Source organism: Archocentrus centrarchus, chromosome 5 (assembly GCF_007364275.1).
Source record: "Archocentrus centrarchus isolate MPI-CPG fArcCen1 chromosome 5, fArcCen1, whole genome shotgun sequence".
Taxonomy (NCBI): domain Eukaryota; kingdom Metazoa; phylum Chordata; class Actinopteri; order Cichliformes; family Cichlidae; genus Archocentrus; species Archocentrus centrarchus.
Window position 1 is genome coordinate 23263939 of NC_044350.1, and position 15454 is coordinate 23279392.

Sequence of the window (15454 nt, forward strand, 5' to 3'; positions counted from 1 at the left end):
AAGAGGATAAACTATTCTGAAAATATTTGTATGAATTTTCCAGGATCATAAGACTTAGTTCCTGAAGGACCTTAACTAAAGCTATCTAGCCATTAATCTCTGTCCCACTGTTTTGTTTTCAGTCATGGCTGAAGTTGGCAAAGTGAGAAGCTCAGCTCAGAAGCCAGTTTTGTCAGTCACGGTGTCCAACTTCTTCAGATGGCAAAATCTGACTTGACACTGAATCCCTCAGATTTGCTCTGCGTGTTCTATGAGGTACATAAAATGAGCTGCCCAAACCATTTCAACTACAGTAATTCTACTTATTAAAAATGTGCAGTTTCCTATTGGAGCATCTTATGAATGCCTGAACTCTGTAGTCTGTTTCTATGGGCGCACAAGGACACCATGCACACAAATCTAACTTGTGCTGTTATCTCAGCCTTATGTTAGGTACCCAGAGGTAACCAATGTCCAAAGGTCAGAACTGGCACCTGATTCAATGGATACATCAAAGGTTTCACAATTGGCCTCAGCTTCTGCTTCACTACCAATGTCCAGCTCCATTACTGTGGATACTATAACAATCTGACCAATTAGTATATTGTGTACTAAGGTTGTGCTGATGGCTGTTGATGTCGGGAATTGACAATGATCAAAGTGAAAGACAATAACTCACCAATCAAGATGATTTTTTAGCTCATTTGCCCATAGATGTATTAAATTAATCTCATTATTATGACATTCATATTAAACTGAATCTGCCTTACTGTAGTCTTCATGTTGAATCTCCACATATAAAAGTTGTGTCACAGATGCGTCTGGGCATGCATGAGCATGCACACAAGTTCATGCTCAGACTTCTGTGCTTTGAACATTAATGTGTGTGGAGCAGTAACACTGATTTAACATCAAATTAAAGAAAACAAGGGGCTATTTCTAACTGCTGGACTGATTTTATTTTTTTCTTTTAGTTAGAGCAAAATTTGATTCTTCATTTGCAGAGATGCTCATTTATTTAGCAAATCGCCCAAATCCCGTTTTAAAGCCTGAAAACAAATTTATGATCCTGCATTCATGTCTGTTTTTATAGCTTTCCAGTTACACTGAGAGGAGGATTATTGAAAATCAACCAACAGTGCATTGCCCATGCACAATATCCTATGCATAGGTCTAATGTTCATTGGCTGAAAAGGTGAACAGGAAAGGAACTACTACAGCAAAGAAGAACACAAGCAAAAATCAAAGTTCTAAGAAGCATGGAGAAGTGGACTGATAAAGACTGCATTAGACTTTATTTATCATCACTTGTTTTAACAAGACATTTTTTTAAATATATGTTTTTTGTTTTGTTTTTTTGTACAGGACAAAACCAAGAGTGCAAAAATCAAAAGTAGTAGCCCACCATATAATTGCCCCCACTGCCCCCAAATGGCAATAGAAGGCTACAACATGTAAACGTGCATCGTAATGCATCTGTGAAGCACCTACTCAGTACCAATGCAGTACCATACAAGGTTCTTTACTGCCACTTGCAAACCAGACCCCAGCATACAGTACTTCTACATTTGGACATGAGGAAAACTGGAAATTTCACTTGATAATTGTGGCTAAAATTATAGAAGAAATTATATAAGAAAAATCACAAAATTGGTGAATTGTAAAGTGTAATTTCCAGAATGCTTAACTTCATACAAAGAATACATACACAGCTCTCACTCCAGCTATACAAACCCAAGTTTTTTTTGTCGTTGTGGCCCAAGGACCGTTTTTTTTTTTTTTTTCCCTCCAGTGTTCATGTCGCTACCTGTTGTGTGGGTGTATGTGAATATGTGTTCTACCTCTGCAGCCTGTGTCTCCTGGTGCAGCAGAGTCAGCCCCGTCAGGTCCTCCAGGAATGAGTGGGAAGAATTAAAAACCTTGGACAGGAAGCTGAAACCTTCTCTCTCATAGTGGTCTAAGACCTGGGTAAAAAAAAAAGAAAGAATAACAGTTAAAGGTTATTAAACAGAAATTGCAATACTGGGGTATTATACCATTGTTTTGCTTCAGTTTTGAGTATTATATGTGTCATGATACTACACTTCTGCTTTCACTGAAAGTAAACAGAAACAACTGACCACCACAACTTTACATTTTTTTGTAATGATTTGGAACCGAAATTAAAAAATACACTGGCCTACAGCAAGTTGAGGACTTAAATGCTTAAAAGATAAAATCTCTAAATCTTCTCTTTCTGATCAGCTGTGTTGACTAAACAGATGATGCCCCCTTTTAGCTTGTTCAAGTGCAAGTGCTGAACCAGCAAAGGTCAGAGTCACACAGGTGAAAAAAACAATTTCCTAACTTAAATGCACCGCTTGACCTTTTAAGGTGTTTTTGAGTAGAATATCGCATCTTGCCAAAGGCAGTTCTGAAATGTTTTTCTTCACCACACATTACGCTTTTGGTGTCCTTACTGAATGTAACTTGGAGTGGAGGAGAAAGCCACGCTAAAGAAACACAACTTGAGAAAATATATCAAGAAAATCATTATTTAAAAAAAAGAACCTTTAACACTCTGGCCCTTAGGCTCAACATCTGTAACACCACAACTCGGCACCTCTACAATCACTCCGTGGTGTTTACAGTACAGACTTCAAATACCCACACCTTCTTTTGGAGAAGAAGAAGAAAAAAAAAAAAAAAAACACACCCACCCACAGATCCTCTGCCCTCTGGACTACCTTCCTAGGCTTATCAAAGCCTTTCATAGATCCCTACAGACCCTCCTCTGGAGGTCTGCAGGTGTAGGGTTACCGCTGCTTCAGACATCAACACAATGTGTGCATCACTGTCTGTGTTTGTGAGTGAGCTTGCAGACTGGCGTCTAGTCTTGGAGCCAGACACACCGCACACAATACACACTGATGTGTCCCCTCATTCATCTTTTCAACCTCTCTTTTCTTTCCCTCTTTCTCTTTTATTTCTTGGATTCTCCACTTCCATCCGTGGGCTCTGTTATGTGAGACGCCAACGACCAAAACCCTCTTTGCTGAAACGTAGCTGTTTATGACACAGAGAGCAACCTGATGACTATGATGATCTTGTGATAAAGTTAATAAAGTCAGTTCACAGAAAGTGCTACAGGCATAAAATACACACCATTTGGAAATATCGACAAAAAGTTGTATCCACAAAGACACTCTGCCTTTATTCCCCATTAAAATGGAATTATATTGTTGTAAATACTGTAATTGCATTTATACTTCCTCCTAATAAAGGTAAAAATATACATTACCAGTCAAAGGTTTGGACACAACATCTCATTCAATGTTTTTACTTTATTTCCTACATGGTTAATTAATACTGAAGACATCCAGACTATGAAAGAACACATAAGGAATCATGTAGTAAACTTAAAAGTGTTAAACCAAAATATGTTTTAGCTTTTAAATTCTTCAAAGTCAGCACCTTTTTGCTTTGATTACAGCTTTGCACCCTCTTGGCATTCTCTCAGTCAGCTTCATGATGTAATCATCTGAAATGATTTCCCAACAGTCTTGAAGGAGTTCCCAGAGGTACTGAGCACTTGTTGGCTGCTTTGCCTTCACTCTGCGGTCCAACTCATCCCAAACCATCTCAACTGGGTTTAGATCAGGTGATTGTGGAGGCCAGGCCATCTGATGCAACACTCCATCACCCTCTTTCTTAGTCAAATAGCCCTTACATAGCCTGGAGGTGTGTTTGGGGTCATTGTCCTGTTGAAAAACAAATGATGGTCCCACTAAGTGCAAACCAGATGGGATGACATGTCGCTGCAGAATGCTGTGGTGGCCATGCTGGTTGAGTGTCTCTTGGATTTTGAATAAATCGCCAACATTGTCACCAGCAAAGCATTCCCATACCACCACACTTCCTCCTCCATACTTCACATGTAGGAACCATCCGCTCACTTTTCCTGCATCTTATAAAGACATGGCGTTCTAAAATTTGGACTCATCAGACCAAAGGACAGATTTCCACTGGACTAATGTCCATTCCTTGTGTTCTTTGGCCCAAGCCATTCTCTTCTTCTTGTTGTTCTTCCTTAGAAGTGGCTTCATTGCAGCAATTCAACCATAGTTCTCTGAACAGCTGATGTTGAGATGTGTGTGCTACTTGAACTCTGTGAAGCATTAAGGTGGGCTCTTATCTGGGGTGCTGTAAACCTGCAGTTTCTGAGGCTGGTAACTCTGATGAACGTATCCTGTGCAACAGAGGGAACTCTTGGTCTTCCTTTCCTGGGGCGGTCATGACAGGTGGTTATGATGAGAGCCAGTTTCATCAACTACGCTTGAGGATACTTTCAAAGTTCTTGAGATTTCTCGGATTGACTGACCATTATTTCTTAAAGTAATGATGGACTGTCCTTTCTCTTTACTTAGTTGAGTAATTCTTGCCATAATATGTATTAGAACATTACTCAAAAAGGGATATTCACTGTATACCAACTCTACCTCTTCATAACACAACTGATTTTCTCAAACACATTAAGTGGGCAAGAAATTCAAGAAATTAACTCTTGACAAGGCGCAGCTGTTAACTGAAAGCCATTCTAGGTGACTACCTCATAAAGGTGACTAAGAAAAGGCCAAGATGTGCAAAGCTGTCATCTAAGCAAGATGTGCCTACTTTGAAGAATCTAAAATATGAAACTATTCTGGTTTGTTTAACACTTTTTTGTTTATAAATAATTCCGACACTTTTTAAATAATGAAAAAACAATTTTGAATTTGAAGTTGTCTCCAAACTTTTGACTGGTACTGTGCGTACACACGAAGAAAGGAAGAGGCCTAAAAGAGAAAAGACTTTGAAGTGTTTAGCAGCATTGATGGGTCTGGCTGCTGCCAGATAGCACCAATTAAGCAAACCTACAAATGCAACAAAAACATCTGGATGAGATGGTATGCTGCATATATGCACATAAACACTACCACATGGATTCACATGTGCACTTGTTGCAAAGCTTCCGTCCATAAGGGGGCCACATAAATGCATCTCCAAGCTTTATTGACCCTTGTGACATCTTCTTTTGAAGTTGGATCATACAGCACACATTAACTCGATGTATCCCTCATTACAGGCTGTATATGTGCCTGTAGATGTTCTAAAGATATCAAACCATGGGTGGTCTTGGTGACACAGTGGACTCCTTTAAATTTAAAGGAAGTAACTCTTAAACTTTTGTTGTAAACATACAGAATATACAGGACTGACTGGTTTTCAAAGTACAGCTGTTTTATACATGGATTTAAGTTATGGTCTGTATTTATTTTGTAACATTTTAATGTAACAGTCCACCCTACAACACCAAAAAATTGTCATTCATGAGTCACTATACTTGTACATTTCATTCAGTCTGTTGGTTAGCTAAAACACGCCATCTGAATCTGTCGACTTTGGACGGGGAGAAATGTAATGGATGTTTTCATCATTTTGGGGTACTTTTATAAAAGGAGCCAGTACCTGTCAAATCAATTGACGATGAAAATAACTGGTACTCTCATTACCCCAGTATAATTTTTGACTGGATGCACATAAATGAAGGAAGTACTTCCTATTAACAGAGCCTCGTGTTGCCTTAATGTGAAGTTTTATGTACAGTACTCTGAATACTGTGAGTAAACAGTTCCTGTTGACTCAGTGGCTTTAACTTCCTCTGTTAACAAGAATGGCCATCACGCCACTGCAGATACATGCCTTAAAAATTCCATAGTGACTCATTAGTATAGCCCTTTGGGCGTAACGGTGTTTCAGAGAAAAAAGACACTCCAGAGAAGACACAGCCGACAAAGCACATGTAGCTGGCAGCTGTTTTAGCATACCTAATATACATGTCTACAAAAAAATACAAATATCAAAGTAGAAATAAACTATAAAATTTCTTAATGTTTTTTGGCCACATCAACATAATCTTCACTCACTACCCGGCCTACTCAACAGAAGTGATTCACTTTATCCTCTTACCTATAATGAAATTCAAGTTGAAGGGTTGCTGTTTTGGCTTGCTGTCCAAGGAGACTGCCTTGAAGAGGAGCTCAGACAAGTTTGTTTTTTTTTTTTGTTTTTTTTCAGAACATAGTTGTGGAAACTTGTGATTGCATCATGATGTTATGTTTTAGATTTTCTGAGGGGCTTTAAAACTTTGGCAAGGATGTTCATATCCATTAAAAAAAAGGAATAAGCACTGAAATGGAAATTACCTACACACACTCACATCAGCCTTTCATCTTTACAATCTGTGGCTTAAGGACAATTTACTCTACATATAAAAACAGTGCAAGCAAAAACAAGTTTAAAAGAAAAACCACCTTTATAGAGCAACACTGTGAGTTATGATAGTGACCAGCTACAAATCTCTTCAGAACTTTACAACCCAAATGTAAAAAGTATATGTTTGCTATGTTAATAGTGGTAGCATATTTAGTAGTGTGTACAAGTAGCTGTAGTAAGAGGTATCTGGCACAGTTTTAGACAGAGCCACGTCAGCTGTGATTTACTCTTTGGCGTACAGTTTTATTGGCTTGTAGCCCCAGAGAGTTAGGAAATACACACACACACACACACACCCCAAGTGAGCACGCGCGTGCACACACACACACACACACACGCGCGCACACACACACACACACACACACATGCACACACACACACACACACACACATGCACACACACACACACACACACACACACACACACACACACACACACACACACACACACACACACACACACACACACACAGAAAAGCCCCAACTCTACAGGAACTGCTCCAGCCCAGACAGGGGCTGAATTGTTTTGTTACCATAGTGACCTGGCAGCACACAGCTGACTGCGGCAGAAATATACACAGACAGACCTGCACTTGCTGTCTCTCTCTCTCTCTCTCTAATACACACACACACACACACACACACACACACACACACACACACACAAAGTGAAGACAAAGACAGACAGACACACACACACACACACACACCATTTAAGTGAATACACCGATAAATGGACAAGAGGAACACACAAAAGAAGGAGGGATGTGGGGGAGGAAGAGAAGGAAGGGAGAGAAGGTAAGATGCATGAGAGGAAAAGAAGACGTAAAACAGGAGTACACTGACAAAAATTAGTTAAAGGTTGATAAGAGAATGCAAAACACAAGGAAAAGATGTGTGAGTGGGATTAAAACATATTCACCAGCTTCACTACATAACCTTTATCCCTGCCTCAGCAAAGGATCGTCTTTCCAAACTCATGTTGTTCATTGTTCCTGACTACACAGGCTTTACCCCAATCCCTGTCAAACCTATGAAACCTCTCTGCAGACCGAATAATCTCATCAGTCACACAGGCAGAAACATGACACCTTAAGATGGGCTGGAACACCATACTTTTTTCTTTGCTTTTTTCAGCGCGTAGGTGGAGAAAACTTTTAGTGCAGAAGCTAGCCAACTCCCTCCCCCTGCTGCCTCTTGGTTTCTCTCTCTGTCTTCACATGAAAGTGATAGATCTGGGGCTTTATGACCTCTTTATAGACACAAAGAGTGCATTGAGATCAGGGAAGAATGAAAGAGCGAACCACCCTTTCTTTAGTGCTATACTTCTTCTGCTTATAAACCCTCTATATTCTTCACATTTTTAAAAAACTTTCTCCTTCTTTAATTTGTACTTTAGTATCCTACCTCCCCTGGTTTTACACCAATGTAAAAACAATGAGTCCTATTGCTACACACTTAACCACACTGGCCCATTGGATATCAACCCATGAAAACAGGAGGAGGGGGGGCACAGGGCAATTTCTTATCCCACTTGCCCGATTTAGGATATGTGAACCCTTCAACAACCCATCTATGCGCGCAAACGTGCGCGCAACACACACACACACACACACACACACACACACACACACACACACACACACACACACACACACACACACACACACACACACAGAGCAGCGGTGGGAGCTAATTGCACTAAACGACAGTTACTGACATCAATGAGCAACTGCTGCCTGATTGCTACCATATGGTTTTACCAGCTTTTCTATGTCCCTGTGTGTGCATTCAGTATTCCTCAAGGAACAGCATTTCAACACTGCTACACTGACTTAACAATGTGGAAATATGAGAGATGGGAATCCCCCCCCCCACATTTCTGCTAAGGCTGCAATTTATGTTTGAAAACAATGTTGTCACATAGTAACAGAATCAAATTTGATACTTAAATCAGGATCTCTCAATACATATCTGCATTTTATCTACTTCTTTCTGTCAAAGTAGAGTTCAACCTTAAGTCTTGCTGCAAAACTGGATTCATAAACACATAATTAGAATTATTCAGTTACATCATGTGCCACTTACAATGGGGGAGCAAGCAGTGCATTTGTCAAAGGCCAGGCTGGCAGGCAGGACATTGTCGAATCTTGAAAGAAAGCCTCGTATCTGTGGAGGAGAAAAAAACCCTTGAAGAAAAAAAAAATTCAGAAAAGCAGCCATTCTAATTATGTGACCAAAAATAGGTTTGACAACGGAGGGGCAAGCTGACATTAAAACAAGATAACCAACAAGAAAAACAAGCAGGTTCTGAAAGTTGGTGTGTTCAGCAAGAAACTTTGTGAGAAATAGAACCTGTAATGCCTTTATTCTTTGAAGCAAAAGTAAAGCTTCTAGCAATAATTATGAAAATGCAAACAAGAAATTGTAATGAAAATTTGCCAGCTATTTCTGCGTGCTGTTTAAAATTAAAGCAGACAGCGCCCTCTGGTGTCAGGAAGCTATATTACAGTGCAAAATGTCATCTAATTGCTGAAAGCCTTCGCTCTTAATCATATAAATCCACCAACTCCTCTTAAATGATATATGTTACAACTCCACTTATCATCACTGCATTCCTGCAATTGCTTCCCTCTTCCACCCACATCTTCCTGTTTTGTAATAAAAGCCTCAGCCAATTATGTTTTTTTTTTTTTTTTGATGACGCACAAACATGAGAAGAGCATGAAACAATTTCCTGACTATAATTATCTCATGGTAAGACTGATGAATATATCAAACATTTGTGGAAATTCAAAGCTTTCAGTCCTTAGCTAGGCTATTTAAATGCAGTGTCACATCTTCTTGCACACTAACTTCATTTCTTGTTCATTAGACCCAATTTTATATGACTCAAGTTGTGTGGTAACCTAAGTTTAAGTAAGTAAACCTTAAACTGTGTGCCAGTCAAGTCTAATGGGTACAGTACTTCAGAAAAATCCGTATTACAGCTGCACTCTCTTTTTCATTTTGCAAATGTTTTGTAATTTCCAGGAAAATGGTATATTCAAGGACATGAAAAGATGAAAAAGCAATGGCAGGCCTCACAATTTAGCTGCAGTGACAGGCGAGGCAACCATGTCCAGCGAATAAGGTAAGGGGTGGTGAGTGGATGAGTGACTCACATCAGTGGGTGAGCGTGGGCAAGTGAAATAGTCAAAGAGACTGTACAGCTTTTTGTAGAGCACATCAATTGACCACATATGACAACATGTGTGTGTCAAGTATGCTCTTCTAATGTTTGCATTAGGAGAATAACAATTCTCCTATCTCCTAACAATTCTTCTATTTTCTACCTTAGGCCTGGCTGTCTGGGCTTAGACATAGAAAAGTATCAAAAACAAGTTTATAACATTTCTATGGATTTTAAAGATACAACGATACAGTAGGCAAAAATTTTGGTATATTTGCACTTCAGTAACTTGGAGATATACTATATTGTGCAATTTTTGTAAATCACCAGAAGCTGTCACTGTGGCACCATAAAAAAACTGCAGTGTGCTGTACAGGCCTAGGGCGCTGGGAGACTGAGTATCCCAATCATATATACATAAATATGTGCCTCAAGCACATTATTTATTTTGCATTTTTTTCACTCCAATCATTTTGGCACCCTCTCTTTGTAGGTGAACACACACATATAAAACATCACAGCTGAATGCCACTTTTTTTATGGGTTATTTGGCTGCCAGCAGATGTGTCAAGCAAATGGCAGTTCTCAGGATGATGAATATTGATGATGATATACAAATAGAGGTGATGAAATACAGCCATCATTTAGCCAGAAGTACAGTTTGTCATAGCTTACTTGTAAAATAAATTCAAATATTTATACTTATCATTTCAAAGACAACAACGAATGCATTAGTGAACAAAATCCACTTCAAATGTCATTAGGTTAAGTCCAGTAACAGGTTAAAATGTTATAGGTCCAATCACATTCAAGGTGATCAGACTTATAACCCAAATCACCTTTTTGTAAAATAAAAAAAATTTAAAAAACTCACCAACTGATTTTGGCTAAGGACAGATCAAAGAAAAAGAGCTACACAAAGGCGCATATTCAGATAAGCACACGCACACTTTCTTTTTTGTTTCTTCTCTACTGCAACCAGCTCATTGATTATCACCATGTATTGAGCTATGACTGCCACAGCTTCCAGCTGAGCCTCGTCTGACCTTAACTGCTCCGTTTCTCGAGCTATGAAACAGAATTAATTTTGTTCTATTTGGCAGCAGCAAATTCAAGTCTGGTTACTGTCCGTTATGATAAGCCACAGGGCTTTATTCTTGACTCATTTCTACAAAAGGACTGAATGGCAATAATTCATAAAACACAAAGACATGCAAATCTGCAGCTAAAGTTTGCATATCATAAAATCTCTTCCTGTCCTAGAAAATGGGCTTCTAGCTCTTGGACAGACAAAGCTCTCTTAATTATGATGGTTTTAAGACATGATGAAGTCTCCTCATTAGGAACCTTGAGTCATGTTTGATCTTTCAGTTTGAACATATAAATGACCAAAAAAGAAACCTCTGTGCATTTTAAGTGAATCAAAAACATCAGATGTAAAAATGTCCCTACATATATACGTTTATAATGATGGGACAAGATAGCAGGAAAAAAACTAAATCACTACTAATAACCACAGAACTGACTCACCAAGCTTTTAAGGCAGTGCAGGGCACTAACTGAAGTACTATAACAGCAAGGCTGCTGTTTTACACAACACTACCCTCATTTATATTTGTCCCTCTTTACTCAGTACATACAACAACACAGTAACAAAAATGTGCCCCTTTTTCACTTGAAGGATCAAAACATAATCATGTCTTCTTGGACTGAATCCTGAGACACTCGTTCTCGCAATTATCTCTGTTCTGCACTTGATTATTGTTGTTCTCTTTCCAGTTCCAAACTGGACTCGGTGAAATGCAGCTTTTTCAGAATGTTAGACAAACATTTCAGCCTCTGTCATCAAAGAGTATGAAGGTGTCGGGAAAACTTTAATAGCCTGTAGAGATGTTGACCCTGGATTCAACTTCAGCAATTACAGTTTACAGTCTGTGTGTATGTGTCTATATTTTATATATATATATATATATATATATATATATATATATATATATATATATATATATATATATATATATATATATATATATATATATATATATATATACACACACACACACACACACACTCTTACATGCATAGTTTGAATACTTAGTGACATTTTCCAAGTTATTAATTTCATAATTTTATTATTCTCATTATACTGGATCCATCACAGAATATTTTAATATACATGATGGATGTGAGTGACTCTTTATGGCTGACCTGATGTGGCACTAGTCCAAGAGAGGTGGGAGGTTCATTCATTCTGTCATCGCTGCTGCTGGCCACTGCATAGCCTCTAGAGATGAAGAAAAGGGACACAATTTACAATTTTAATATAATTCATAATTTACACTTTTCCTCCTGTTTACCTTTTTGTTCATGAATGTAATGATTGCTTGTGCAATATTAGCAATTTTTAAGAAAAAAAATACATTAAATCACAAAAACCAGCAAACCTGCCTAAACAACCTTCCACAAATGACAATACACTGCATTTTGACCAATTTTTCTTATACACAGCAAATCTAAACGGTACAAGAAAATGTGCAGCTGAATTTGAGAACAGATAACTCCCACTTGAATATTAAAAGGATTTACATTTTTCATGTGATCTGAGAGCTCCTGCTTACCAGTCAATTTAGCCAGGGTTAAAAGGTTTTACTCTGTGTGGATAACAATAAGTGAATTATCACATCTCGCACTGAGCTGACAGTGGTTTCATGAAGTCAGAAATCTCTGTCAAACTGCAGCAACATTAATCCTGAAGTGCCAATTTTCTAAAGCCTGTGGTTGGTACAGAGTAAGATTTCAAATGAGAGCTGGTGTAAGGGGCTTTTTTTTTTTTTTTTTTTTTAGGATAAAGAGCTGGAAGAATTGGTGTTATAAAGAAAGGCACAAACACAGCTACAAAGTTAAAAACAAGGACACAGAGAGAGGGGGCTCAAGCAAGAGAGAGTGAGATCTTGGTGTAAAGGAAGGAGCTACATAAACACAGAAGCATACTGTAGAGAGCACATGAAAATTCGCCTTCTCTCCTTTACTTTCTAAGCTTTTTATCCAGGACAGAAAGCTTTGCAGCAGCTTATAACATCTCAAAAACATTCTGAGAGAAAATGGCTGCCTTATCAGGCCCAGCAAGCAGCCACTTTAGTATGATTTTCACTAAAAAGGGCACACACACACAACTCCATTTTCGCAAAGACACACCCGTGCACATGACTACACACTTAATAGGCATGGACACATCCCGATTGGTGTTGAGAAAAAAAAGAAAAGAAAAAAAAAACACATTCTAAGAGACGGAAATATCGAGCTAGCACAGACTGCAAAGAGAACTTAAGGGCCGACTGAATCTCAGTGTTACAGCTTTTGAAGCATGAAAATGAGAAAAAGCTGGGGGCAGGGAAAGCTGTGCTACAACCAAATTACCAATACTACCTGCAGCGCAGCGAGACCTCAGCTGCAGTGCTGCTCCATCAAAAAGGCAACATCTCCCTTAGTTTTAAGCCTGGAGTGAAGCACTGATGAAAGCACTTCAGACAGGTACTGGTAATCAGGGCTATTCACTAAGGAAGGAGAGTGCTAGCCCTCTACTGCTTCCAAGGATGTATTATTAAATCCAGATTGGAATGTGGACTGTGTGGATAAGGAAAAGGGCAGCGTGACATAAAACTTTTTTCTATTATGGTTTTGAGAAGACATTTTTGGCACCATGCTGAGATGTGTATACTGTATGGCAGGAACACAAAAACCATGCATGGGGCATGATGCAAAAGTCATGTGGACTATTCTGAAAATAATATATAAGCAGCCATCAGGGAACATACACGGACACAGACAGGAGACAAGAATATCTGTCAACCTCTCACACTTTGCCCAAGACTCCAACATATGACTGTCTGGCCAAACCATAGACTATACAAAAAATATGGATCTAGTGTCCAGGTCTAAAATGTCAAGTCAAGGGTCAACCTTCAGTTCTGAAAAATAAAGCCAGTGCTGAAGGTTGACATTTGGCTAAAAACTGCGGGCCCTCTAATGGCCACATGAGGCTACTCCAAAAGTAGTTAAAATATTGATCTAATGGCATTAAAAGCATGATTCTCCCCTTCAAGGCTCTGTCTTCATAACAAACGTACCTGTTTTTTTCTTTTTTTATATCTCATCTATATGGATCCTCATTAACACTTAAAAGAAATGCAAAGTTTAAGTAAAAATTTCACCACCAGGTGACAGTGTTTTACCAGAAAGTGTTAGTGTACTTGCCCCTGTGAAAAGAAGCAAGAAAATGCAGGATTGAGCCTTTGATTTGGGGAATACAGTAAGTCAGCACGAACACCTCACAGCAAGAAGGTTCTGGGTTCAAACTTCATGGCTGGCTACAGCCTTTCTGTGGAGTTGGTATGTTCTCCCCCTGGCATCTATGTTGTGCCAATTGGTGATACTAAACCGGCTTGTGGTGTAGATGTGAGAGTAATGAGTTTTCTGTCTCTCCATTAGCCCTGTGATGGACTGGGCATCTTCAGGCCGTACCCCACCTCTCACTCTATGACAGCTGGGATAATCTCAGGTCAAAGTGGTTAAGAAAAATAATGGATGGATGGTCTAAGATGCCCTAGCTAACAGTCTGTTAGATAGCCATGAAGTGAATCACATACAGCAATTGCATTGTTACTGTAAGTTGCCCCATGCTAAGCCAAAACAAGCGGACAATTCTGATTCCAATAACCAGAGATGTCGTGTATGGAAGTCTAAAAGAAGCAGACTATACTTCAAATTTGATTTATCCCCTCAGTGAAGATTTTCCGACTGATTTTATAGTCCCAGTCATTAGTTTCAGGTCTCGTTCAACACAGCACAATGCTCATTTTGTAAACAATGGTCCCACTTAGAGTATTGATTGTGCATACAGTATCTTCTGGTTATCAGTGTGATCAGATATCAGTTTATCGCATCCGGTGATCAAAACAGTAATCTACTTCTGACAATTAAATTAGTGGTGTCACAGTGACTACATCCATCAAAAGTCTACACAAGTATAAGGGCCAGTAGTGGTACCATTAGTACAAGTTCAATTTCTTATTAGTAGTGAACATAACTTTAGGCATGCTTACCCTTCACTGTGCTGTAGAATGGACACCATCATCTCAACAGCCAACGCTCCAGCAATCATGGCAAGGCCTGGTCTGCTGACTGTGCATTGCTGATCCAGGGTCCGATCCCTGGTTGACTATTGCAGCAAAACAATGTCATAACAAAAACAGTAACAAGATCAATAAAGAGAATCATGTCCTGGAACTCCAGAAAGCCAAAAGCCAATCCACTAAACCTAAGAGGGTTTTCTCCAGAATAAGGAGAGAAATGAGAGAGGAGAAAAATTGGTCAATCGATGAGTTTAGTTGATAAAAAATATTTCATTTAGATGATGCTCTTATCCAGGGGGAACTTAGGCCAAGTGTTTGTAACACACTGACTACTACTGGATACTTCCAATTGAGCAGGGTTGTAGTAATGCCATAGTATTTTCATAAATGGACCATTAATGTAGCCCTGTCAGTGGCTGCCAACCTCTTGTCCAGTGTCAGCTGGAATGTGCTGCAGCTCACATGTAAAAGGGTAAGAGGGTACTGCTAATGGATGGATGACTGGATCATTAGTGTTTGCGCCAAAGTGTATGCCAATATACATTTTGGGGATATTATGCTGTGCACCACACATGCCTACCCGGGGAATGGCTACAAATTCTGACATGTAAACTTTAGAGTCAAAAGGTAGCTGATTTTTAATTTTCTGATCATGTTTCATGTTTGTACAAAGACATGCTCATACTGTTTATGTCTGACACGTTTTGACAATCTGTTCTATCATTTGACCTCGAGCTTAAGTCACTTATACTATTAGTACATTATTTAAAACACTCTATTCATTTTTTCACTGAACTCAATATTCAGAATACAGTGTTAGCAGGCTGTGTCTCAAGTTCAGATCTTAGTATTACTTTAATCTGTCACAGTGAGCCAG

The 15454-nt window shown here is 39.0% G+C and overlaps 1 protein-coding gene across 1 annotated transcript in view; it reads right to left on the reverse strand.

Moving 5' to 3' along the window:
- The window catches only part of atg7 (ATG7 autophagy related 7 homolog (S. cerevisiae)), a 55623-nt gene that overhangs the window by 23629 nt on the left and 16540 nt on the right, over positions 1 to 15454 (reverse strand). The window contains exons 15-18 of the mRNA XM_030729210.1: positions 14548 to 14663; positions 11654 to 11729; positions 8362 to 8442; positions 1821 to 1943 (exon numbers count right to left, since the gene is read on the reverse strand). Coding sequence (XP_030585070.1) covers positions 1821 to 1943; positions 8362 to 8442; positions 11654 to 11729; positions 14548 to 14663 — 396 coding nt within the window. The remainder of the gene's footprint in view (positions 1 to 1820; positions 1944 to 8361; positions 8443 to 11653; positions 11730 to 14547; positions 14664 to 15454) is intronic.